Source organism: Pleurodeles waltl, chromosome 12, assembly GCF_031143425.1.
Source record: "Pleurodeles waltl isolate 20211129_DDA chromosome 12, aPleWal1.hap1.20221129, whole genome shotgun sequence".
In the NCBI taxonomy this organism is placed as follows: Eukaryota; Metazoa; Chordata; class Amphibia; order Caudata; family Salamandridae; genus Pleurodeles; species Pleurodeles waltl.
In genome coordinates this window covers 150,238,921-150,264,255 of record NC_090451.1, presented here as the reverse complement: position 1 = coordinate 150,264,255, position 25,335 = coordinate 150,238,921, and the positions used below count along the sequence as shown (strand labels likewise).

The following is a 25,335-nucleotide window of genomic DNA, read 5'->3' as shown; positions in this document are numbered from 1 at the left end:
CGAAAAGACCAACAGGCGTTGCAGCTCTCCTCTTTATGTTCTGGGGACAAGCACAAGTTACACACCAGGTGTTGGTTGGTGTGTGGGAATTTGGAAAGGCATCAAGGGCAAAACCAAAATGGAGTCCAGTCCATCAGCCCTGCATATTCTGACACCACACAGAGGAGTAGGCCAGAGAAGGGCTTTAACGCCCTGAAGGGAGGTAAACCAACCCAGATACGGAAATTCCGGCCGAGTGCATTAGATTGTGAAATGCGATTGAAATACAATACTGTCAATGAAAGAAAGGAGAGAAGAGTTTGGAATAGACCGAGCCAAGGAATACCTGAGTTAGAGAAAACACATTGGACCCAGACGGCGGAGACAAAACAATCTAACAAAGGACGCACATTCCATCTAACATACTGTTTAAGTTAAACACTCTTTTTGAGAAACTCTCCAGTGTTTTTTACTAACAATTGCCAACAGTAGAGAGGAACACCGTGCAAGGAGGGAAAATGTTCCAATTTTTCCTTTTAAATAAAAAATGGAAATAATACTTCAACAAACAAGAAGGAAAACCAATGGCATTGCAGAACAATTTACGCAAACTGTGCAAAATAAATATGAACCAGTAACTTCCCAAGCTAATATTATTGGTGTTGTGGCCATACTACACAAATTTATCAGTAGTGATCACCTCAGTACATCAGGTAGGGTTCCCAGCACTGATGGAAAAAAAAGCTTTATCAATTTGGAATGACTTTACATTGGTAATATATAGCTGCAATGTCCCAAGAACCAGGGTCATAGTAAGTGTCCCCAATGCTGCATAATTTATCACTCAAATATCAACTTTAAATATAACGTGATGTGTATTTGTAAACTGCAAGGTCACAGTGAAGAAGCGAGTAAATAACATATGTTTACTTTTACCCAACTCAATGGTTAGAATGCCTGAATTGGAAATTCAACCATTTGTCTCCAAGTTTTGAAAAAACACACTTTCATGTCTTAAATACTAACTTTTCATTTTGGTGTATACATATTCATTCAACTAAGCAAAAGAGTCTAATTTAGTAGGCTGACCTAGACACAGGACAGCTACTTAGAGGTAGCTGGAGAGCTAACAGTAGGTCACAAGCTACTCAAAATCCAGGTATAGAGCTTGGTGGGCTTTTGTGCACTAAGGGACATGAAATAAGCCCCCCCCATCCCCTGCAAATCTTGTACCAGTCAAAGCAGACTGCCAAAGGAACAAACAGTTTTCTATTTCCCTGATAATTCTGCAAAACCTACAAAACTACATTTTGCAGTTTTAGCATCACAATACATGGCAACCCAATCTGGCAAAGTCAAGATATTCACAACTCGTATTCTGTTTACGTGTAGTTGTTTCAACTGTTAGTTATGAAACACATGGCTAAAGAGTGGCCTATAAGATGTAGTGTTGGACTTGACATTCTGTAGTGAATGGTGACTGAAAATGCTATAAAATATTACATACATACTGAAGTACATACCCAGACCGAGAAAATGTGTTTTGAGATGCGTAGGAGAATATTTGTGTTTTTAGCAAAGGCAGGTCTGCCTTGGAGAGAAAAAGGAGCTGGTAGGTAATATTCCTGCAATTAAAACTGCTGGTTACAGATCACTCACCTAGAAGTTGCATAAAAAAATCTGTTTCTAAGGAGCAGTTTCAGGGTCTGTTCTCGCAATCAACTTAAGTTAAATCGATGACAGTCTTGATTTCCTTTAAATTCCAATTTTGAGTCTCAAACAAATGATTCAGCACAAAACACCAATAGCAGTTTGTTCATTTTTTTATTTACACATTTGCTATTATTTGTAGCAAAATCATTTTGTTATGTACCCGTTAAGCTGCTTTCACCACACATTAACTAGTTTACAATCACAAAACAGACTTACAAAATTGTACACCTCTGGGACACAGATACCAAAGGACTTGCTCTCATTGAGTCTTCTTATCTACAGCTAATCACAGGGTGGAATGAATAACAAAAAGAAGGATACGTGGGAGAGAGGAGAGAGCAGACATGACGGTAGCTGGTACTTTCTGCGGGCAGTTTATTAATTCCCCCCTCTGGCCTATAGCTTGTTTTTCATCAATCAAATCAATAGTTATCAGGCATGTATCCTTACATTTTCCAAGAAACCCGTTTCCAATGAGCATGCTGGAAAATGTGGCATCAGTAGCTCATCGCACATGGTAATAGCTTTGGGCTCTAACCCGGAACAGGCTGCTGCCCAGCTACAGTCAATGCTGCTGGAGCCTGGTGTCCGTGGACACCGTTCTATATACTAGACTCTTACCACATCTGTGCACAAATGGCCTTAGCTCGCCATCCTTTTGAAGCTTGGTGCATAATAATATAAAAGTTTAAAATGAAATGTACAATCAAGCGATTGCAAACCCTTGCTGACATCTAGACAACACAATTTTACAGAAATAAATTCTGGATATAAATCAGCAAATTGAACCTACAAACTGGTATATTAAAGAAAATCAAACATAAAACATGTGAAGTATTGTGTAAGCATGGACCAAATTACAAGCAGAAAACCCCAAGGAACAAACAAGCAACTGGTTAGGTTAAGCATAATGCTGAGGCACCTTCTTGTATTCCAGAGACTTGGGAAAGTAGGACACAGCCTTCCCATTAGATCCTAAGCAGAACCTAAAATTCAGACCCTCTTCCCAACACATTTTCTGTCAGCAGCTCAACATCAGGGGTTCGTCTCCCTGAAGTGGCATTTCTACTACCTCAACCACAGCCTGTTTATCCAGAGCCATCATCGGGAAGGAAGGGGGAGGGGGCCGAAGGCATTGATGGAGTTGAGGGTGGGTACAAGTATAGTATGGGGAGACATATTTGGACTGTGCCTTTCTGCTGCTCATTCAAAACAAGTATGAAACTATGGATATCCTGGGAAAGGCCAAACCAAGTAGCAATGTTTCTCCATTTACTTGTTTTAGCAAAGGAGCCAAGAAAAAGAACAGCCTTGCAAAATGAACCATCCAAGCATTTTTCAACAAGTAAGATTATGGTTCTGCAATCTTTATGTAAAGCTTTGCTTTGGAACGTTCTTCTCCTGTTCAGGTATCAAATAGACTAGTCACAGCATAATTTACAAAAACAGCTGGTCACAGCAGTAGCTATGGCTAAAACAGGCACAAAAGCAGACTAGAACACTAAAGAAAGGTGGGAGCTCCTTCAGAAAACAAAAAGAAGCTGAACATTATTGTAGAAAGGCAGCTTACTTGTTATACAAGTTCACATAAATAATGCCCAGTTTTGAGAATTCCAGTGTGTGACACTCAGTGCCAAACGTGAAAGACATTGGCAATTCAAGGGTAAGGGACACTACAAGTCGTGAAGGAGAGGCATGGCTTCAGGGGTTGGCATTGTGTGGGTAGATTGGACTCAACCCCTCTTAAAATGCCAGCATAAATGCTGTGATGCTGTGGCACTTGGACGAAGTAAACTCTGGTGTTTGTTGCACGACACAGTCACAGCACAGAAACGCATCCAATGGCACAATAAACATTATGCCAGCAGGACTGGAGAATGATCTGTACAGCTGAAGATTGAAAAGTGCAGGTGTACCCTATTCTGTGTAAATATTTTCCAAACAGGGTGACCCAGGAAGTTAATTCCATTCAACACATTTATGCAGATCTATCAGAACCACAAAACAGCAATCTGGGGACGTAAACGTATTTATCAACAACACAGGGGACAAATTAAAAACCAATTCACCAAACGTTAGAAAAACCAGAGAATCAGCTGAGTACCAGATCTGTGCTGCAGCAGTCAGTAATTTAGGGATACACCCTAATATTAGACCAGTGCAACAGAGGTCTGCCATTTAGCTGTAAAGTGTTTTGACCAAGCTATGATTTCTTATTGAGTATAAAACGAATCCCAATTCCCAGCAGGAGTGCTTTTAAGACCATAAAACAGACAATATTATTTACATTTTACATCACAGGTATTTGTGTGATCAATACCTGAAAATTCCTGTAAAGGGAAAGATACATATTTCAGTTTAGAGATCCCTCATGAGATTGGGCAGCAAACAGTAGCAGTGTATCTTCTTGAGGCAGGTCACTGCAGATACCACTGACCCTAACATACTACAAAGCACGCCGAGGTGAAGTCTGAGCAGAGGTCTCTGTACCACTTACTGTTCTTTTCTCTTCAGAGCATTTATCCGGCTGCACAGAGCGTAACAGCGCAGTACAGTGCCTACCTCCTATGGTGCAAACTGCCTTGTATCAGACTTGTGCCGCAGTGGTCAATCATTTAAAGGTAGGGCACAATGACAGACCTGTGCAGAATGCTAGTATTTCAGCAGAGGGATTCTACAGCAAAAGCTAGCAAGCGGATTTTAAAAGGCAAGCCCACAAACCAATGTAAGTGACTGACGTGACCTGGGCGTGGTTGGAAGCCCAAAGGGAGATTACAGAATGGGACACAGCACTTTGCGCTCGCCCATAAAAATGAATGGGGCAGGTATGCACCAGCCCTGTGAAGTACAGGTCAGACATTCAGAGTTAGGAGTCAATACCTGACACGTCAACCACAAATCAGTTTGTGGAGCAGAATGGTCTGTACAGCAGAGACTCCAGAGGGGAATAGCACAATACAGAAAACAGTAGTAACTTGGGAACAGTGTGCAATTTAAAAACCTTTAAGCGGATGTTAATTTTTGTGTTGTCATAACACCTTAAGTAATGTTGGAGGGCTATAGGTGAGCCAAAGCCATAGCGCAATGCATGTAGGGCAATGCCTGCCTCACTTGAGCATCTGCTGTAGCATAACAACCCACCTATTAACCCTTGCAAAAAACGTCAGGAATTTCTAAATCCGAGTTACTACAACTCAACAAACCTTAAGGGGTTACTCATAACGCTTTGCAGGTAGAGGAGATGCAATCATTTGCACCAGGTAAGGAAAGACCTCCACTTAGCAAAGAAAAGAAGGACAGGGGAAGAAGGCTCTCGGAAAAAGAATGTACAGTTCTTCCAAAAAATACACGTCTACAATTTCTCTCCTTTGGAGTGAAGGAGTCACTCCCCTGCATCTGCAGGCACCAACTGCAATGAAGGCTGACTGCGTGGATATTCTCTCTGGAGCTGCGTGGAACCTGCATAAAGTTCGAGCATTGCTAAGGGATACCAAATAAAGGAACACACAAGTTGAGTTTTGTAAGTGTTAAAAAGCTCATTCCTACTATATTGCCTATGTAGGTATTGCTGCATTGACTTCATATTAGATACATACAAAACACAGAAGCAATGAGACAGTCCAAACACAGGAACTCTTTGCCTGAAAAAACGTCCGCCTGGAGCTGGATAAGCGTTCAAACATAACAAAGGGCATAAATTCTCACCAAGGACACATGTATGCCGGATGTTATACAGAACTGACCCCCTACATATAAATATGGTGTAGAGTTGTGAAATATCGGATTTCATACAATATCAGCTTCCTCCACCAAGGTAACTTCTTGCATGATCTTCTTTGAGACCCACTACACAAAAATATCCCTCCAAAAACATGCCCCATTAGCAACACTTGCATCCAAACAAGTCCTCATAAATGATGGTGAAAGCCTTCTAAACTAAACTTCTTTATAGCTCTGGCTTCCATCCTTTAACAGTGTCTGTAAGCAACAATATAAAAAAGTTGTAATTGTCAGGAAACGTTGGCACTAAGAATCATTCTATCTCAACGTTGACACAGCAGGGTCGGACCGGCCTACATGGCACCACACAATGCCCAATGGGCTGATCTGACTGGTCCCTGTATGAGCCGGTCTTTTGGCTGTTTGCAAATCTGTTAATGGTCTGCTGGGCTGTTTTTACTGTTGATTTCCCTGGAATTAAAACAAACACTGCCTACAGCAAACCTAAACCCATGCAGTCTTCCACACCTTGCCAAACACCAATAGAATGTGTCTTTACAAGTTCAGAACTGTCCCGATTAGCAAACGTGGACCACTTTTTAGCTATCCGATTCCTAATGAGGGTCACTTATTTTGGTGCCCGGGTCCATTTTCTGTCCCTGTCTGACCCTGAAACGCAATTATGAAAGGAGAGCTTAAGCGTCACAAAGTCACCAGTAAGCCTTGTTCATGTAGTTGACAGAATTTTTTGGATTCACACGTCTCTTAATTTTATGGACAGGATCTACTCTTTTGTGATCCCCATCACATTGTTTCTTTGATAGAAGGATGCTCACCCTGATCCCTTACTCGTCCAATTTTTGTGGGTCCCCAGCGTTCTGTAATGGCAGCAGTTACAAACCACAGTTCCCTTTTTGGAATCGCTGAGCTAATGGTCGATAACTTTATCACATTTTGAGAGCAGGGTTTGCCTTTTTTGATCAGCACGTCTTCTCTTGCTGCCCCACTACGCCTATACACAATTTACCCCTAATTTAATTCTGCAACAAGGTATCCAGAAATTGTTGCCGATCCTTTGCATTGGGTATTGGTTACATCAATATTTTTCAGCCATGGCCGTATAATCATATCATTGGATCAATCCATGGACAAAAAATGAATGACTGACTGAAGCGAATGCTTCTACATCCAATCAGACTACAAAGTGTTTTTTTCCTTGCTATAAAAAAGTATATTTGTATCTAGATTTGTTATGAATTAATCAATGGTTAAAATATACAAAATATTAATCCTTCAAAGCCTGCTACATCTTTTAGTAAGAAAAAATATGGAAAGGGTTCAAAGGAGAACAAGAGTGATGAGAGTGGGAGAGACCAATGTAAAAAGACAGATGGAGCAGAAGAGCAAACGATGGAAGGAGAGTAGAGGAGGGGGTAGAGGAATAAAGGAAAATAAGATGAAGAAAAGAAAGAAGGAAAATGGAAAAAATCAACTGACTGATAGTGGCATTTGGCAAGATGGCTATAGAGAGCCACAGTCGGGAAGTAGGAAAAAGGGCACAAGAGACAGAATTAGAAGTAGAGCAAGATCGAGGATGAGAAGGTAACGATAGGTTGAAAGAAAGGGCACACATAGCCAAATGAATAAGACAGAAAGTAAGTAAAAGGATGAGTTAAGTTTAGCAGGCAGCTCTGTTCTTGTAACCCGTCACCCTACCGGTCCCTAAACCACAACTGTGAGTTGGGTGGCTTCCTCCACAAATAGTAATAACTAATCAAATGACAACTATTCTTAATACAGCATGACCATCTATACCGCAAGTTTATTGAGCACTGGAACGTAAATTTCTTTTATGAGCAACATAGTTGGGGCAGGTCAAGTATCCTCCAAATATTGATGGCAGCAGATGTGCAAGCTTCATTCACTCGGCTCATGATCAACATAAAGCAAGTACCCTCAAACACACACTCAGGCACACTACTCCAGCCTTCCACCCACCTACATACACTAAGTAGCAACTCATAAAGGCTATTTCACACAACATGAACAGTTGTAGAGGAGGCTTCCTCCATGTACAGGGCAAGCATAACAGTTACAGCATCACCGACATCTTACTTTCTATCAAGAGAATGCGCAGCATGGGTATGGCCCAGAAAAAAGCGCTGGGAAAACGGAGCCCATCATTTTCAAACATGTATCCCTAGCCAAGGAAAAAAATGCATGTTTAGTGTTGGGAGCTTTAAATGAGCACACGCACCCCGGCCTTAGTGCCGTAACTGTGTAAATTGTAAGCTGCAACAATGACGCAGGTTCATTGTTTATTGTACACTAAAATGCACTTTAAATATGTCCAGGAAGCTTGCAATTTTTTAAAAATGTTTACAGAGTCTACAAGAACAGCAAACCCTTAATCACGGAGGGCTGGAGATAGTGTTGTAATGCCATGACCTTCTGAATTAACTTGGATAATTAGGTGCAGTTAAACCGATGATAAATTGAACGATTACTGGCATATTTCAGCTTCTAATACTAAATGAATTCTGGAAAAAAACATATGGTCCAAAACTGCAAAAGAAGCGAAATATCTGCTCGCTACATAAAAAGGGCAGATGCTGTCACCAGCAGCATACAACTGCAGCAGAAATGCACTCTTATTATAAAGGTAAGTTAACCAGGCTTGGGTGGGGAGTAAGGGGAGGGAGCAAAGGAGGGGAGCTAGTAAGGGCGAACAAATGTTCACAGGTTCTACCACGCAAAGATCCAACAGGGGGACTATCTGTCGTGAGGTGTTCAAAGGTGTTGGGGAATGGGGTGAGGCAGACCAGTACTCCCTGAAGACGTAAACAAAGATGGAGAGCCGGTTAAACAATGCCCCAGAGTTATTAGAAAGCACAGACCAGGAACCGAAACTACACATCTCATTTCAAAATTCCAGAACACCCTCTACAGAGAACAAATTAGGCTCAAAGATAAAAAAAAAAGCATACATTGTCCAACACATACCCATGTCCCTAAACATTTACACTACCTTGCAACGAATATGATAGCACTGAAGGATCTTTAGAGAAATATGACCTGGCTGCCAAACGCCACAGCCTGCATATGCCCCTCAAAAACTAAATTAATTGGTGACCATCATGAATAGGTTCTCTAAAGATCTCGGAGGCACTAAAGGGAGCCCAGCATGAAAAATACAGCACTTTATTGTTAAGAACTATTTCAATTACTCAATAAGAGACTGCCTACTAGCAAAGAGCTTCAAAAAGATAAAGTATACAGAAATAAAAGATTAGCTGAAGCATCCAACAGCGTATGTCGGAGATGATTCAGTTGTGCAGGTAAGAGCCCAAATCCAAAGAAAGAGGGTGGGGCCTAGTCACTCCAAATAAATATGAGGAAAGCAACTTGGGAATCTGGTTAATAAACTCCAAGTTCCTCTTCACCCACCCAATCACCCACCCACAACGCAGTTCATGCTGTCAATGCTGAGCTGCAATTCTCCCCTTCCAAAGACTATTGTGGTGGTTTCCCTTCTGTGTAAAAGGATCATATTATACTTTCTTCTCGAAGAAAGATTTCATATCGTGCCCTCGACAAGTTGTGACAAGAAAGCTGTACAGACTGGCAAGTTCGTCAACCTATAGATAACAGTTATCAGCATACAAATAAAACACCATAGTGCAAATGGGAGTGGACTTCGAGTGTTCGGAGGGCAAGGCCATTACATGATAAGTCTTTCCTGTAGCTAAGGATGCTTGTAAAACAAGAACATCACCAGGCACTTCACTAACTTCAACTGTGCTTTAATGTTCCCTCAACATTGAAGTTTGTTTCAAAATCAAGGAGTGTTCCAACTTCAAGTGTTTAATGTCTATGATTAAGAGATCTATGATTGGAAACACTGAATCAATGATTTGAGCAAAAGAACAATCTAAGTTGGCAATGAAACAGACGGAATAGTCTTCAGGCTTAATGTTTAGATTTGACTGGCGAAGATTTTGAGGTCAATAATGTCACATAATACGTGAGACCAATTTTTTGGTACGAACCCTAGTGATAGATCACTCATACAGGCTTGAGCTTTTTGGAAAAAAAAAATTGTGAATAGTTTTCAGCATCTACTTTTAAAGCTGGAGACCAAATCATGGAGTTGAACTGGACCTTCTTACATCAGTGTTCTCCTTTTCAATTGACACTAGTGTCGGATAAGGTTTTTGGGTGCGCTCTATCCCTTTCCCTCAAGCCTTGGTGCAGATATTTAGACCTTTTTAGGGGTATCAAGAGAAAACAATGGAATGCCTGCAATCTACCTTCAATTTGGCGAATGGCGAAACATGGAGTAATTCTTCATTAAAATTACTGAATGGAAATTTCTCGCTACAGGTTGTTCCGTACTTGAACACAGTTCTGTGAAAGTAAACACATTGTCAATGTTTTCATGCCTTAAAAACATGATTCAAAGCCAAAAACAGGCACGATGTGTTGATCCTGGAGTGCAGATTCTTTAACTAGGATGTAGAGAAAATTAGCACTTCAGGAACAAATGGTGTGATAAACAGAGACATGAGGAACTTTTGCCAATACCCAGTGGCTGTTTTTAAAACCTTAACATTATTATGTACACAGCCATAGCATGACAGGAGTTTGCAAAGTTTGTGAATCAATTACTGATCCCTGCTTCGCAACCAATTAAGCAAACCAGTCACTGCCCACCCTCATCTTTCAACACAAATACACAGTACCAGTCTCAGCACAGCAATCTATTCACACACAACAGAAAATGCCAATCTGCCTGTACATTTGTAGACTGCACCCAAAACCATGCATAACAGGGATACTTATGAGCCCAAAAATCATGGGAAGGGTAATCAACCAGCACTGTCTAGCAGAGATCAGGCATTCAGAGTTAGGAGTCAATACCAGACACGTCAATCACAAATCAGTAACTGAAGAACAATGAGCTGTGTAGCAGAGACTACTGAAGGGTATAGCACAATACTGGACAGTACAGAAAACAGTAGTAACATCGGAACAGTGTGCAACTTAAAAACCTTGCAGCAGATTTCATTCATGTGTTTGCATAACGCCTCAATTGAGGGGGAGGACTGAGCCAAAGCCACAATGTAATGCATTTAGGGCACTGCCTGCCTTGCTTGAGCACTTGCTGTAGCATAACAACCCACATTATTAACCCTTGCAAAAAAATGCCCAGGACGTTTGTATATCCAAGTTACTGCAGCTTAATAAACCTTAAGGGGTTACTCATCAAACTGCACTGTGCCTCCAATGTGGACTTCATCTCTATACACCTGATCTAACCAAATATTGAATTAAAACTCAAATCTCAGTATACTCACATCGAAGAGAAAGTCTGTCACAAAAGCTATGGAGACTGCGTCACATACGTATAGGTGCTGAAGCTAACATCTTTCAAGGACATAGTATAAATATGAAGACGAAGAATGGGAATTTCCAGTGATGCTAGTAGATAGGTGGGAAGGAGAGGTCTAGGCATGGCTATATAGCACCAATGCTTGAAAAATGTTGAGATAAATGATATACTACTTCACCTGCTGGGGCAGTACAGGAATGACTGGGATAATCTAAACCAGCAAAAATGCTCTTACGAAAGATCACGGTCTTATGAATCAAAATTGAAGATGGTGCCTGCATTAAGGCCCTCAGTCTCTTTATAGGGCATAGTTTGGATTGGTTTCCAAAGAAAATTGCTTCTTATTTAGGGTTCACGACTGATGTGGTAGAGTAAGATTATGTTATAGACCCTGCATCCCTAAACTTGTCTTTTGCTATCCTAAGCTTGCATCTGATACCACTGGTTTCAAGGACAATGATAGCAGCAGCAGAAAGGGCAGTAAACAGGGCTCTGTTTACTTTGTGGTTTTCTCTTCTTGCCCTTTCCCAAACCTGACAGGAGGGTATTCACAAGTTAAGGGTGGGAACAATACACATTCCGGCAAACATCGTCAGGGGACAAAGGTCATGTGATATCACTTCTCCAACCCTTGGCATTTGGTGAAGCAACGTCCACGATTATAAGTACATGGAGCCAAAACAAAGGAAAATTTATCATTAAGAAATAAAAGTGATCTGTCTGAAAAAATAGTACATGTAAAAAAATTATATCCCTGATTTTATCCTTTGCACACACAAATTTCAATTCAGTCTCTACAACAAATTAGGAACCTGCAAGGACGCATAACAGACAGCTTGATTGTAATGCGACCTTCCATTATTTAAAATATAAGGTGCGGAGAATAGATCTTCTGAACTAAACAACTGTGATCTGTTTACCATCTAGGGAATGAAAAGGTATTCTCTGAAAGATGTGGACACTGGAAGTATAACCTGGGAGCAATGCATGCGCTGGGAATGTAACCTCTGAACTCATTGCCTGCAAGTAATGAAAATGCACCCTCAGCTGGTGGGGCACTAAGAAAGTATCCTACTGAGGAGCTACCATCTAAAAGAAGCATGTGGTGCAAATGTGTCCTTTGAACAATGCAGTTTATGAACATATTCTGTGGAAGCTAAAGCACAGAGAATTTATCTTTTGAACGAGGCAGGTAGAAAATGTACAGTTTAAATGAGGACTGTGTTGGAACTACATCCTTTGGACAATGCTGGCACCAATAACTGATCAATAGGGGCACAGAGATCTTCTGTGGGTTGGAGGCACAGAAGGTATGCTCTGGGAAACAAAGTGTTGAGAATTCATCCTCTGTAGGAGGGAAACAAAGAATTTAGCTTTTGAACAATGGACGTGCTGTGACTATATATTTTGAAGTGGGAAGAGGTATGTAGGCACTGAGAAATGATCCTCTGTAAATCTGCACACAATTCATAATCACAAGGATTGAGATGCTGTGAAGTTAACTTCTAAATGATACAGCTGCTGAGAGACTGTATCCTTCAAAGGAGATGCTGTGCTTTCATATTCCTCCATCACGATGAAGAATGGACAGTACCACGATGGAGTTATTCCTCAGCACAGCAGAAACGACGTTAGTTCACCAGGCTCAAGTGGTAAAAATGATGTTCTCTCTCGCTTCACATACAAGATTTAAAAGGCCAACTTTAAAATCCTGATGTATTTTCTTTAAAAAATTTTGTGTTAGTCTATAAATGATTTAAAAAGATACACCGGACACAAATGTAAAAACTTTTGCAGCGCGATTTGACAGATCGCGCACCACCACGCCTAGGGACAAGTAATGGCACAATGCCGCCAGCCCCAACGTATTCTTATTCTTCAGGCCTGCATCTAGCAGTCGCAGAATCGCAGCCACGATTAGCAGAAAGCTTCGTCGTCATCTTTTTCATCTTTCAATCCTTTCAGCCTCAAGCGGGCAAAGTCTTCAAACACAATGTCATCATCTCCAAAACTGTGTAAAGAACAAGGAGTACAATGAATAGTTGGCCAGAGAAGAAAGAGTTATAGCAGGAGAAAGAGTATAGCGATACAGTTGAAGAGAGAGATGGGCACAGACCAGGAGAAAGCAGGACAGAGAAAGCAAGAGGGAGAAGTGAGAAATAAAGACTGTAATGGGTGACCGGTTAGGCAGAGTCAGAGTGGCAAGTTTGATGGGGTAAGGGCAAGTTGGAGAAAAAGTGAGAAGGGAAAAAGTCAAAGGGGGAATGTCAAACGAGACAGCAAAGAGCAAAAGAAGCAAGAAACCCGAAGAAAAGAGAAGCCAGAAAGGGAGAGAGAGGGGAGGGTCACAGAAAAGAGAGTGCCAAAGAAAGAAGAGCGGAACAGAGGGACAATCAAACATCTTACTTTGTTTCAAACTCTATGAGATTGGTATCAATTGGGGTATCAGACTCTGGAACCACTGCAAGAGAAGAACATTACCTAATTTAATTTAGTACAGTCTATTTTGTCAGCGATCTTCCAGATGCAATTGCTCCACCAGATTTGCATTTGACAACAATCAATTTTTATCTATTATTACAACTGCTTTAATTTTTCAAAAGGAAAGTCTGGTCTCACACTCTTACCACGGCAGAAAAGCTGGGTGAGCAAGTTGCATATCTGCCAAGGATGGAATGGAATGCCTTTGTTATAATGTCATGAAACAGACAGCTTCTAGGAGCAGCAGACGTGCCAAATGGACAACATTGCAACAGTAACATAAGAAGTTGGTAAGAAAAATTAAATCATTAACAGAAGTAATTTAGCAAGACTGAAATTCAGGTAGACAGGATAGAAAAGAACAAGTCACTTACCTTTAGTAGCACTTTTCTGGTACAGACTTTATTTAGCCACAGATTGCTCATCTTTTGAATATTCCCCAAGTGTCAGACTGGAAGGAAACTTTTGAGCAGTACCATTGCGCACCATCAGGTGGCACCAAGCAGACCAGCACTGATGCAATTCCGCTCAGGAAAAGATGTGCTGAGCCCTTATAGGAACTACTGCCCATTGACATCAGTTGCTTTTAAGGCTGTATACACCCTAAGACGCAGAGCCCCAATAGCAAATTAGTTGTGAGCTGTGTCTAGATTCCTAGACATGGGATCTTATTACTGGGTCGAGCTCAAAGAACAGGGAGGATGAGTGGGTCGGTGAGGAATCAAATCAACAATGCCTAATGGGACTGTGGACAAAATTCCCCTCTCCAAGAACCCTACTGTTCAGACAATAGTGCGTCGTAAACATATGAAGGGACGCCCACGTAGCTGCCTGGCATGTGTCTTGGACAAGGATTCCCTGTGCTAAGACAGTGGTAGCAGCTTTGGCCTTAGTAGAGTGAGCACAAGAGGCTGCTTTTTAGCCAAAGTGTAGTAGATTTTAATGTTTGAGCACGACCCAGCCAGAGATGCTTCTTTTCTGCACAGTCCTGCCTTCTTCGCTCCACTGAACCCCCAGAAAGAGCTGATCATTCATCCAGTATTCTTTGGTACACTCTATGTAAAAGCTCAGAGATCTCTTGGGGTCTAAGCGATGGGGGTCTCTTCTCCTCCTTAGAGGAGTGAGACGAATGCTGGCAGGGTGATAGATTGACCCATGTACAACAGCGTGTGCAGAAACAGTTTGTCTGGTGCATTAACATAAAGAGCCTGAAACGCAATAATATGCCATGTGGGGTGATGGAGATGAGGAACACAGTCTTCATGGTAAGAAGCTGTAAGGGGCAGCTGTGAAGCAGCACTATGCAGTGCACATCAATGAAATAAGTGGGGACAATCCTAAGATCCCTCTGGGGCGTCACAAAAGGAGAAGATGTAAACATATGTTGTAGCCTTTTCATAAATCACATCACAGGAGGTGCCGTAAACAAGGAGGGCTGATCTGGCAACCATAAGAAGGCTAAAAGATCACCTTTAACCATGCCCAAAGCAAAGCTTTGGTAGGCAAGTGACAAAACAAACAGAACATTACATAACTTGGCCTGGATGGGGTCAATCTGGTGTGTGCTGCATCAAACCACAGATTTGGCCCAAGGACAGGAGTTGATAGTTTCCATGGAGGGGCGCCTGCCTATCAAGGTGACATCAACAAGCTCCAGAGGAAGGTTGACAGTGCTCTGCTGTCTCCCCTCAATCTTCAAGCATGATGGTGAAGATTGCAAAGGACTGGATGAAGAACCCTGTCCTGTTGCTGCAGCAGGTCCTCCAAGAGGGGCAGCCTGCTCTGAGGACATAAGCTCAAGCCTAGGAGCTCTGGATAACATACTCTCCGTGCCAAATCCAGAGCCTCTGGGATGACTTGGGCCTTGATCTTCTTGAGAACTCTGGGCAGGAGTAGTATCGCCAGAAAAGCATACAGGAGTGCATAGTTCCATTCAAGGCAGAACGTGTTTGGGAGTGAGAGACACTTTGGGAATTCCAACACCCAGAAGCACTGACTTCACATGTTCTGCAGTGTGGTGAATACATTGATCCAAGACTCTCTCCATGCCAGGAAGATGCAGTGCTCCACCTCTGGGTGAAAATGCCATTTATGATTCGCTAGGCACAGAGGCTGAGTTTGTCCACCCTTGTGTTGGAAGAGGCCACCAGGTGGTTGGACTCCAGAAGACTTCCCTGGTGGCTCAGCCATTTCTAGAGGTACAGCACCTCCTGGAACAGGGCTTGAGACCATACCCTTCACTCTTTGTTACAATACCACATGGCGGTGGTGTTATCCATGAGCACCTGAACTAGATCTTCTTGATAGATAGAAGGTAGGCTTTCAGAACCAAGCAGATGGCCTTCAGCTCCAGAAGGATAAGTGGAACCAGGATTCTGCAGGAGGCCAAACTCTCTGATCTATCTCTTGCAGATGGCCTCCCCAACCCAGTTGCGAGGCACTGGTCACCACTGTCAGCTCCGGGTGGAGTTGAGAATGGGGTTTCGGCTGACCCATTGCGGTCCAGCAACCACCTCTGCAGGTCTTTTGCAGTCCCCTCTGAAATTTGAAAGTGGCTAGAGAGGTCTCCTTGATGTTGGCCCCACTGTGACTTCAGATGCCACTACAAAACCTGCACATCCAACCTGGATGGTCGGGCAGCAAGATGAGGAAGCCATCAGGCCCACTAGCCTCAGAGTCAACCTCACTGAAATCCAGGACCGAGGCTGAAAGATCGGCATCATAGCCTGAATAGACCGGACTATGTTTCCCAGGGGAAAGGCATGAAACCAAACCGTGCCCAGAATAGCTCCGATGGAAGAAGCATCGGAGGAGACAGGTGTGACTTCAACAAGTTGTCATAGTCTGGAAGTGGCTGCTGATTGCCTAGGGAGAAAACACCTACAACAGCGAGTCTTTGAGGTAGGGGAAGGCCGTCACCCTGATCGGCTATGGTGAGCTGCCACCACTCCATCACTTTCGTGAACACCTGAGGGGCATTGGTAAGACCAAAGGGGAGCACTGCAAACTGAAAATGCTCCTATCCCACCACAAACTGCAGGCAGTATATTTGAGCTGGCAGTTCGGGTATATGAAAATAGGGATCCTGCAGGTCCAACACCAGTCTCCAGGGTCGAAGGCAGACAAAACCTGGGCTAAGGTGAGCAATTTGATTTGATCCTTAAGGAAAATGGGGCTGAGAGAGTGCAGTGAAAAACTGCAGGCCTCCATCTTTTTAGGGCACCAGAAAGTAAAGGGAATAACACCCACAGTCTACTTCTGGAGCAGGCTTCCTCTCGATAGCCCTAATGGCGAAAAGGGCTTGCACTTCCTGTCGTAAAATGGAGAGATGGCCTTCTGTCAGACCTTGGGGGGGCATGGTGGAAGATCTAGTGGGGAAGAAAGGAAAGGTAAGGCAGAGCCCCTTCAAGCTATCTGTAGAACTCACCTGTTCAAAGTTATTGCCTGCTGACCTGGGTAGAATCTGTGGCTTCTGCTTCTCAACCGGAGGATGTGCTCCTGTAAGGGCACGCTAAAGATTTTAGAGAAGAAGTGCTGCAGGGGGAGCAGCAGGCTGGACAGCCCGATGACCTTGACCACAAAACCGCTGCGTTCCATGAGGAGGATGACCAGGATGGCGGTACGTGGCACCTTGGCCAAAGCTCTCACAGGACCAGTGGAATGTTGGGGTTGGTGAGGTGACACAGAAAGGTCTCAAGAGCGAGTGGTAGTCTTGCTCTCTTTAAAATGCTCTAGATTGTATAGGGAGTCTCATCGAGGGGCATGTCCATCAGAAAGCACTGTACATCACCTGAGAACCTAGTCATACGCATGCAGAGCATGGTAGTGAATGGCAACACTGGTACCTATGGGCCGCCCAATCTAATTGGTGCTGTCCAAGCCACAATGAATTGTGAACTTGTGCCCATCGTGACAGTCTTACATCTCCTGAGCAAGAACAGATCGTAGGTTTTTGGGCACTCCAGGAAAGAAGGATTTACTACACCAAAGTCCCCGATAAGGTATCAATCAGTGTCTTGTTGAATGCAAGCTGGGGCTCAGAAGATGCTTGCTCTAGGTGGAGGACTTCTGCCAGGACATTAGTCTTAACCTCCAAGGATGGGAACCGGAAGTCAAGTATGCATCACCATGGCGACGGATGCAGATTCCACTGTGGCTGGTCGTCGGGGTGAGAGGAGACATGCTTCCAGGGAATTATCAAGACCACTAGCCTCCTTATGAGTCCTTCTACCAATTACAAAAACGGAAGGCAGTGTGCATATTTTCTCTCTTGTGGAGTTGATAAATCAAGTACTGGTGGAATCGGGAGCAAATTCAATCGAGATAGGACCCGCATCAACTTAGCTTTGAAAAGAACTATCGGGACCTTCTCCTCTGGTGTCGGTGGAGTCTGCATCGGCTTCGAAGTGCCCAGGGCCAGTGTGGGTCGTGGTGATGGAAGTGGGTCCAGACTGGAGCCGGAGACAAGATGGGCTTGGAGGGACCAGCTGGCACCGAAGGCAAACCTGATGGTGGTCTGCCAATGGCTGGCATCTTGTCTCCCTGAAGCCTGAAGGCGCACCAGCGTGAGTCAGTAACGATCTGAAAAGCCGAAGCATGATGTTTGTCTGTAGGCCACAGAAACTCAGGTTGTGTCAGAACCAGCTGCGGTACTGCCATCTATGTCAGCTGACTTCAGAAGCGAGATCAAGAAGTGTGACAGTGCCCTGCCCCTGCTCGGACGAATGCAAGTGTAGCAAGGCAGCGGAATTCCACTTTGAGCTGCGTTATTATTTAGAATTATCCGGCGATTTTGACCACAATGAAGACTAGCTTCATGAATGGGAATGGAAGGGTGTGGAAAGAAAGGAACTCACTTCAGCATGCAAGGGCGGCGCATATATGGGCTGGAGTGGAACGACATCAGTGAAGAGCCAGATGGCACTCCAGGGTACTGCTGAAAAGTTTCTGGATCCAGGCTGATGTCTGAGAAATATTCAAAAGGTGAGGTATATGTGGCTAAATGTACATTATCTCACATATCTCTAAGCATCTAAGGGGTTGTCATGAAGGGTTAAGTGAAACGTCACAAGTAATGGAAGGGTCTATCAACAAAAGCTGACTGATGCTGTGTTGCAAGAAGATTGTAGCCATTGTACAAGTGCCTATTAAAAAAAATCTATCAAGATTTTAGTAATCCAGTCAGCCATGTTCACAGAAGATGAAACGGTTTAAATATTCTGAGAATTCAGTTCAAAAAGTCCACTGAATAGAAAAGATTCTTGAGGCTGTCTAAGCCATTGAGTATACCACAGTTGGTCCAAAGAAGGCCAGAGCGATGCCAGATTTTCAGGGTCTCCAAATAGAGGTAAATCTACAAACTGTGAATCTAAATGGAAATCATGTTTAGAGGTGCATGTTATACTGAAAAGCCAGCACAGGCCCGGCCCTCTTAGATTAACAGTAGAAAACTATCTTCACAGCAGTCATCATCATCGTATTTATCCACGTATGCACCAGGATGAAACAAAAACTGCATGTCCCACACCACCATGTCTGTCATAAAAGCTTGTGTACAAAAAGCTTATGAATTCTCTCTATAGGATATTACTGCTTGTTAGTTGCAGTGTTTTAATGAAGGATGGCATTTATCAAGAATATGCTCTAAATGAATAAGTAACTTACCTATACTGCTGGTTTTCTAGCAGGGATAGCCTTCTCAAATACGCACTGGTTGCAATACTTACCAGTTGACTGGAATAAACGTCTAAACACTAATGTATTTTTACAGCCTTCAGACTAACTGTGCTCCACCCTTTGAAGAATTTCAAGCTCTGCAGACTCTAATAATGTAATGATGTAATTAAGCAGTTTCAGATACGCAATTAAAAGATTGTTTTATATACTATAACGAAGTTATGTTATGATCAATTTGGAGAGCTGGCATGCTAGAGGTAGAATTCACCTCACCATTCTGACTCTTCGAAGATAAATCAGGAAATAGAGGTGGGTAACTTTTCTTTGTTGGGACCAAAATCCTTTGCATGGCTTGGACATGTAGTACTGTCTAATGCTATATGGGTTTTGAATCCAGATTTTCCCTGTGCTCCCCCAGTGCACTACAAAATCCAGTCCAGTGGCAGTGCCCCATCTTTTGCCTTTTCAGTGAGTCATCTGAACCCAGCTCTTATGACTGGGGGAAAAAAAACTGTACCCAGAATATAAGCAAGAGAGCCTGCTGCACTCTCTTCTCAATCCATTTGATGATTGGTGGATTGATGGCATTTAACACACCTGGGATATATTTGCAGAAAGTAAAATATGTGTATATAGACTTTACATTTATTTGGTGAATGATGCACGGTACACTGAATTGCAACGTTCCTCTGGGAAAACTGGGTTTGTCCATTTTAGACATCATACAAACCTATACATACTGCTTCGCATGGTCTGTTCTCTGAAACATGTAGTACCTTGGTGGGTGAGCAGGAAGGTTGATAACACATTCTTTGTTTCTGAGCAAGTTTTCCCCTGCCAGTGAGGAACCCATCAACCCTCCCCTTTTCCAGCCTATGGCCCTCATTATGAACTTGGCGGTCCATGGACCACCAGGGCCGCTGTGGCGGTCTCACTGCTGCGGGACCGATGGTGCCAACCCCCATATTACAACGGCCACTGCCTAACCACAGCATCCCCGCCCGACCCGCCACTTTACTGCAGCCTGCCAGGGTGGAGATTTCAACCTGCAGCCCACCGGGAGTCGGAAAACGCTGAGGTTATTCCGACTTGGGACACCACCAGCATTTTCCTGGCGCTCTCATCACCACAAAATGCTGGCGTTAAGGTATCCCGATGACACGAACTTGCGTTCCTGTCGCCAGGATAACCCCCAAACACCTCCGCACACACGCATGGAACCACACACAAAGTCACACACAGACACCCCCCCACTCACACACGCATTCACATTCACCCCCACAGACACAGTCATATATACCCATACACATCACACACACATGCACTCAACATATACACATCCATACATACACGCACCTGCAAACACTCACTCACATCCATCCCTTACACATTCACCCATACACTCACCCCCAGCTCCCATCCACATGCATACACACACATGCATCACGATCACCACATTTACACACAGGGACACAGGCACTAAGAGACACTCCCCCTCCTGCCCCCTTCCTCACATTCATGACATGCATACACACACTCATTCATACCCACTCCCCTTGCGGATGACACATTCCTCGTCCAACGAGGTGCTCCCCCGTGAGGCGACGGGATCCGGTGTTCCCAACGCCAGCACCGCCATGCCACCAGAAGACCGCCACACAGAATTACTGGTTATAATTCAGTGGGTTGTCTTTTTCTGGCATGGCGGTGCCGGCAGTGGAACCGCCTAAGCAGTGCAGACAGCCGAGATGAATGCCGCCGGATATCCGACTGCCGGCAGTACAGATATCTGGTGGCAGTCATAATACGGCAGTCGCAAGAACGCCAGTACTGGCGGTCTTGCCAAGGCTGCAGCGGTCTTAGCAAAAGACCGCCGCAGTCATAATGAGGGCCTAAGTTCACAAGGCACCTGAATGGATGTAGAGAGCATTCTGATACCCAGTTTCCCAAAATGTCCGGTACCAGTCCAAACTGGTATGAACCATGACTCCTACTTCAGAGCCCAGAAAAAGCTGACAACAAAAGGATGATGCACGTCTCCAAGAACAGAGGAGCGTTTAAACTGTTACATTAAAAAGACATGTAGTGGCTCTAACTAAACTGAGAACCATCAACTGAGTATGAATAAGAAAACGTTACTTACCTGTGACTCCACTGGAGTATAAAGGAAGTGTTCAGTTCACTAATACTGAAAAGCCCCACCAATGTGTGGGATCCAAAAATGCTTTAATAAGAGACAGAATAGGACAAAAAAGAAAAAAAGATTAAATGCTTGGATGTGTAGCAAACGGATTTCCTATCCACCTCCTCTGTGTCATCTCATGAGGCCTAGCTCTCTAGAGCACTCACAGCAGTGTCTGGAGGTTACCCATCCTGGCTTTAGAAAAAACAATAAGGCCTGGCGGCCCTGGAGAGACCAATGGGATCAAAGTGACCGCACATTGATCAGATGCTGGAGCAGAGGTAGAGGGCTATCTTGACCCAGGACTACAATATAAAGCCAATTTAGAGTTTGGTGGAGGGGTTATTCCATCGCAATGGTGACAGATTTCCCACTCACGAAATACAAATCCTATGGAATTTGTTTTTCGGTAGACAGGATATCAGTCACCGCTGTGACAGAGTAACCCCTCTGCCAATAACTAAATCAGGCCCATAGTCAAGAGATAGGCCTGGATTTGCAATGGCCAACAATAAGTTAGGACACATCTCTAACCAAGCAATTCTCTATAAGTTTGCCAATGGTAAAGAGTCATGTGATTCTGCTTAAGGGATCTCTTCGCTTTTGCTTGTGCCCAGAGGAGGCTTACAGTGAAGCTCTGGAAATATTAATTGCCACAGTGGGCCTCAATGTGGCTCTTCTGCCATGACAAAACCTTAACAGTAACAGAGGCACAGGTTGAACCTCGGAGATAGAAGATACCGTTAAAGAGCTCCAAAGCTCATTCATAAATCTTGAAGTCCTTGTGGAAGATAGTGAAGGCTGTGCATAATGCAATAACCACTGGTTTATGGGAATTAGTGAGGGGTCGTAAAGTAACAGACCCAAGGAGTTCTTGGAGCATTGGCTCAGAAGCAACATTCCTGCTGAACTTATCCTGCTTTGAGACAGAGTACACCCACAACACCCTTATTCCAAAAAAGCTCCACCAGTTGAGCTTCTGAGAGGATAATTACCAGGGTTCTCAATTTCAATGGCAGGGTGAAATTCTGAGAGTAACAAAAAGATTAAAATTTATCCAATACAGTTCTCATCATGCGATACGTTTAGTTTACACCAGACTTGCGCAACTCCAGTGTAAATCCTCTGAGGAGACCACTAGCCCTTCTGTAAGTCATTTTACCAATTATAATCCTGGAAGGGTTGAGCAAACTTATCACTGGGTCACAGCCATTGTCAGAGTCCATTCCAAAAAGGGAAAGCATTGTGTGTATTTTCTCTCTTGTCGAGTTGGTAAATCAAGCAGGGGAAGTGGTGCCTCCAGTGGAATAGGGCACAAATTAAATCGAGGTTGGACCCACGTCGACTCAGCTTTGAAAATCTTGAATACATACTATGATTCCCAACCAAATTCTTGGTGCTCTTCTAGTCTAATTCCTTCTTCCTTGAGACACCTGAAACCACTTGTTAGTGAGTGCAGAAAAGAAGGGATTTCGAATCACAAGACTGTTCACTCATTATGTAACAATCCAAAGATAAAGATGACATCTATCAAACTCCTTAGAGGATTCACTAAAGATACAACATGGCGGGTCCTGCACATCGATCAGGAAGATCCAGGGATGGCTGTGTCATCCCGGGGGCATTACACAGTCCTAGCTGAGAAACTTAGATTAACCTTGGAATTGAGGTTGCCACACCCTGTTGAAGACCAGATGGAGGGGGGTGGCACTGAGCCTTTTTCCTATGGGTAGGGGCAAAGACGCTGCTCTACGTTTCGTTTGTATCACCAGTGGTCCACTGAGAGACCAATGAGACTGTGTCTATTGGCTAATGTGTGTGATGGTGTAGGTTTTGCGTTGAGCTGGCTTAATTGCAGCCTGTGCAACTGAAAAGCCACAATGTCATTGGGCCCCAAACACTACATCCAGTTAATGTTTTATTCATACAGCTTAACTGGTGGACGTTCTAGCATTATTCTGGTAATTTATTAGTTGTCTTTATCTTAAACAGTTGTGGTGTGTTCAATCTTTGGGCATTCTTCAACACCTTGAGGGGAGGCAACAAATGCTTCATGTTGCAAGTGTACAGGGATTGATTTCACCATTAGAAGTTAGATAGTATAGACATCAGATGCTTGCCCATCGAACTTCTGACCGCAAACTTGTCCCACACCTCTATTAATGGCTCTCACCCCTCCATAAATGGTCACCCAACTAACAAATATCAGTTTACCACAACTGCAAGTCTTGCCCTCGAATGTCAATTAACTGAATGAGAATGTGAATAGAAGGGCAGTGTTGAAGGCTTCGAAACATCATGCGCCTCATATATTTCTGTTACAAGAAATACATTTACTGGGCTGTCACTATGTAATCCTAAGGCAGGGAAACAAGGTGGGGCCTGCTGCAGAGACCACACACTAGAGGACCCAGCTGGAGGCAGCTACAGGAGCAGCAGGAATGGCCCAGCACTCTTGCCTCTCGCTTGTGCCTCATCCCTGGTGGCATAGTGGTTATCTGCATGCAAGTATCTTCTATCTCTCTTTACTTCTGCTTTTACTTCTGTTTATTTTTCTGTCTTATTTCATATTGCTTTTCTTCCCTTCTTGTTTCTTTCTCTCCCTTCACTCTCCCCCACGTTTTTCCGTGCCGCTGCTGCCCCGCCCCCACCTTCCTGCAAAGTGATGGTGCTGTCCTCCCGCCTCCCAGCTGACCGGCCCCTTCCCTCCCTCCCCTTCTTAATGGCTGCAGCTGGCAAGCCCATCTGTGCCTGGACCACACCTAGTGCCATGGACCCTGGTCCTCGCTCGATCTGCGGGTCCAACTCCAACACACTACACGCCCTAAACCCAGGAAGATCCTCAGCCTGCCACCTAGCCGACCCGAGGAACACTCATGGACCTTCTTCGTTCTGCACATGCTCCCACACCCTCCAAGGACCACAACACGAGCCAGTACCAAGCAAGGGTGACCACTTCAAGTGCATACTCCTCAACACAAGCTGCCTTGTCTAGCACGCAGTAGAAGTCTGGGACCTTCTTGACTCAACCCCCCTGGACGTCACCTTCCTCACAGAGATGTGGATCATCCCCACCCTCAGCCCCAGACATCACCACGGCCATCCCAGATGACAACAAAAAGATCCACAAGGACAGAGCCAACATGCCTGGTGGAGGCATTGCCATAGTCTACAAGAACACGCTTCACTTGACAATCGCCAATGAGTCACAGTCTCAGCCAACCCATAAACACCTACACTTCCAGATTCAGATCAACCCCAACTCTTCCCCCCGTGGCACACTCATCGCCAGGCCGTCCAGACCTCGACCTCAATTCTGCGAAGACATCGCTAATCTTGTTGCCCCCCCAAGTGTTCACCTCCTGCGACTACATCCTCCTCGGCAACCTCAACGTCCACCTTGATATCCACAATCACCCCAAACCCACAAACCTCTTGGACAACCTCGCAACACTCCCCACCCACAGAGCCAGACCCATCCTCGACCCAGTCTTCTCAGCAGGGAACAACATCACCATTTCTCACCTCTGAACACCACTGGACCGACCACAAGTGCGTCCACTTTACCTTCAACCACTACCCCCCACCCCCTTTACAGACACTAATGAAGCCGCACACAATGTACACTGCTGGTTATCGCCATGCACCAACAAAGTAGCCCCCCTCAGGAAGCCACAAACACCTAAATGGTTTACAACAGACCTACTAGAGTCCAAACACTCCTGCAGACTGGAACGAAATGAGAGGAACAGCAGATCAACCGAAGAACGCATAGTCTACAAAAACACAGTCACCACACACCACCAGAGCATTAGAGCTGCCAAAAAAGCCACCATTCAAGAACGTCTCAGCACCAGTGCTCACAACAGCAAAGAGCTCTTCGCAATCGTCAGAGTTCACAAACCTGGGACAGACCTCATCCATCCCCACTTTCCTTCATTCCAAGACCTCTGCAACGACCTCGTCACCTTTTTCCACCGACATTCCAAGACATTTACGAAGGCTTCAAGAACCAAAATCTACCCACACAGTTCACAAATACCACCACGGACCCAGCACCACACCAGATCCTGAGCTCCTTGACCCCCATCACCAAAGAGGACACCCAAAGACTCAAACCCTATCCACTCGGGAGCACCCTCAGACCCATGCCCTCATCACATCTTCCACCTGGCCAGCACCAACATAGCAC

General features: G+C 44.2%; 1 protein-coding gene across 2 annotated transcripts in view; it reads right to left on the bottom strand.

Annotated features, from left to right (window-relative positions):
- Positions 1-1,784: 1,784 nt before the first annotated feature.
- ARRB2 (arrestin beta 2) overlaps positions 1,785-25,335 on the bottom strand; it is a 305,471-nt gene continuing 281,920 nt past the window's right edge. The window contains exons 14-15 of one of the 2 annotated variants that reach the window (XM_069217995.1): positions 13,211-13,285; positions 1,785-12,815 (exon numbers count right to left, since the gene is read on the bottom strand). In XM_069217995.1, the coding sequence (XP_069074096.1) occupies positions 13,224-13,285 (62 nt within the window). In that variant the 3' untranslated portion in view covers positions 1,785-12,815; positions 13,211-13,223. The remainder of the gene's footprint in view (positions 12,816-13,210; positions 13,286-25,335) is intronic. The other variant, XM_069217994.1, reaches the window with a different exon arrangement.